This window comes from Pundamilia nyererei, unplaced genomic scaffold (genome assembly GCF_000239375.1).
Source record: "Pundamilia nyererei isolate P.nyererei 1_Seehausen unplaced genomic scaffold, PunNye1.0 scaffold00524, whole genome shotgun sequence".
Lineage (NCBI taxonomy): Eukaryota > Metazoa > Chordata > Actinopteri > Cichliformes > Cichlidae > Pundamilia > Pundamilia nyererei.
Genome location: NW_005187925.1, coordinates 50,914 through 52,488, shown reverse-complemented (window position 1 = coordinate 52,488; position 1,575 = coordinate 50,914). Strand labels below are relative to the sequence as shown.

Genomic DNA, 1,575 nt, shown 5'->3' with positions numbered 1-1,575 from the left:
GAGCCTATACAGCTTGGAGTAAGACAACATGCATGAAGAGGATGATGTGGACAAAATACTCATTTGCCTAATAATTCTGCACTCCCTGTATAAATCTCCATCCCGTTTATGTTTAAATAAATATAGTGATTTCGTTTCACTGTCATTAAAGAAAGACAGTAAGAGCAGAAAGAATGAACATGACGTATTTTACTTTTCTTTTTTTTCCTTCTTTTTTTTTGTTTTTAGCAACTGGGCCACATGTGGCTTGTTGGTGGTCCCTAACTGGCCAGTGTGAGGTCAATGAGAAATAAAGATTCAAACATAAATTATACGTCATGCAGTTCGTCTCATTTCAGCCACTAAACAGTCTTTGATAAATTTCTGATCAGGAGACGGGACATTTGAAGAGTATGATATAAACATCGGAACAGATAACATTAAAGATGAGAAAGTTTTGAAAATAGGAAAATACAAAATATGAGATACAAAACACAGAAAAAACGGATAGTATAGAGCTGCATATTAATATGAATACAGCGCTGTTGTGCAGTGATTTTGAAAGGTTCTCCAACTAAACACTAAAGACTTCTGGTACTGAGCTGCTCTTAAGGACACAGAGCTCACACAGGGCAGCAGAACCGACCAGCAAACAGGATGTTCATGGTGGGGTTATGTCTGATGAAGAAGAGGAAGGGGTGGTCTGCGATGAAGGATTTTAAAGTGGCCCGCCTTATCTTGCCCGACTGAAGCTCACACCAACCCATAACTTCAAAAGTAGCCTGAGTTGCCTTCTCGTGGACCTTCACAAAAGCCTTGTGGATGACTTTTGAAAGTACGAGATCTTTGCGCCCAGACATGCCTGTGACAGAGAAGTGAAAGGAGAACATTTTAAATGAACATAATGCTATATTTTCATTTTTATCTGAGATGATTTTTTCAAATTAAAATCTGATAAGGCTAGGTGGTGATAGAGATCATCTGGTTGAGCTGACAACTAAAATACCAGAGGTGCTGCAGGAGCCTGGGTTTGAATGTTTCCAGACCATTTACTGCATGCCATTCAACTCATCCTCTCCCGTTCTTCCTCTCAACTATTCTGTCAAAGTGTAATATCTCCAAAATAACTATGAAAAAACCCTTCATAATGTCACTTTAACAGCCTGTAAGTAGTGATTAGTTTCAGAGTGTACAGCTGGTTTAGGCAGGATGAACCAGAACACCTCCCTGACTGTCTGTCAGTATTAAAAGTATCAGGACTGTCATGTAAAAGTCCACCAGTCCATTCAAACCCCAGCATCAAAGCTTAGATCCTCACAGTCATCAAACAAGACAAACAGTCTGCTGAAATAAGCAGCTCCATGGTCTTTTGGAGAACTCTTTCACTTCTGGAGCATTGTTGCTCTACACTCTGTTCATAAACACCAACAAACTGCAAACGTATGTCTCACCAGAGAAGTCACACTTTGTGTGATCAAAGGCGTCCACCATGCCCATGCTGCTCAGGACTGTGTTCAGGTCATACGTCTCCTCCAGTGTAAATCGAGGCAGCCTCACATCAATATGACATGTTTGCATCTGGCCTGGATGAGTCCA

General features: G+C 40.6%; 1 protein-coding gene across 1 annotated transcript in view; it reads right to left on the bottom strand.

Moving 5' to 3' along the window:
- Positions 1-88: 88 nt before the first annotated feature.
- Positions 89-1,575, bottom strand: part of LOC102194322 (leukocyte elastase inhibitor A-like) — a 34,843-nt gene continuing 33,356 nt past the window's right edge. The window contains exons 10-11 of the mRNA XM_013907790.1: positions 1,431-1,569; positions 89-841 (exon numbers count right to left, since the gene is read on the bottom strand). Coding sequence (XP_013763244.1) covers positions 603-841; positions 1,431-1,569 — 378 coding nt within the window. The 3' untranslated portion in view covers positions 89-602. The remainder of the gene's footprint in view (positions 842-1,430; positions 1,570-1,575) is intronic.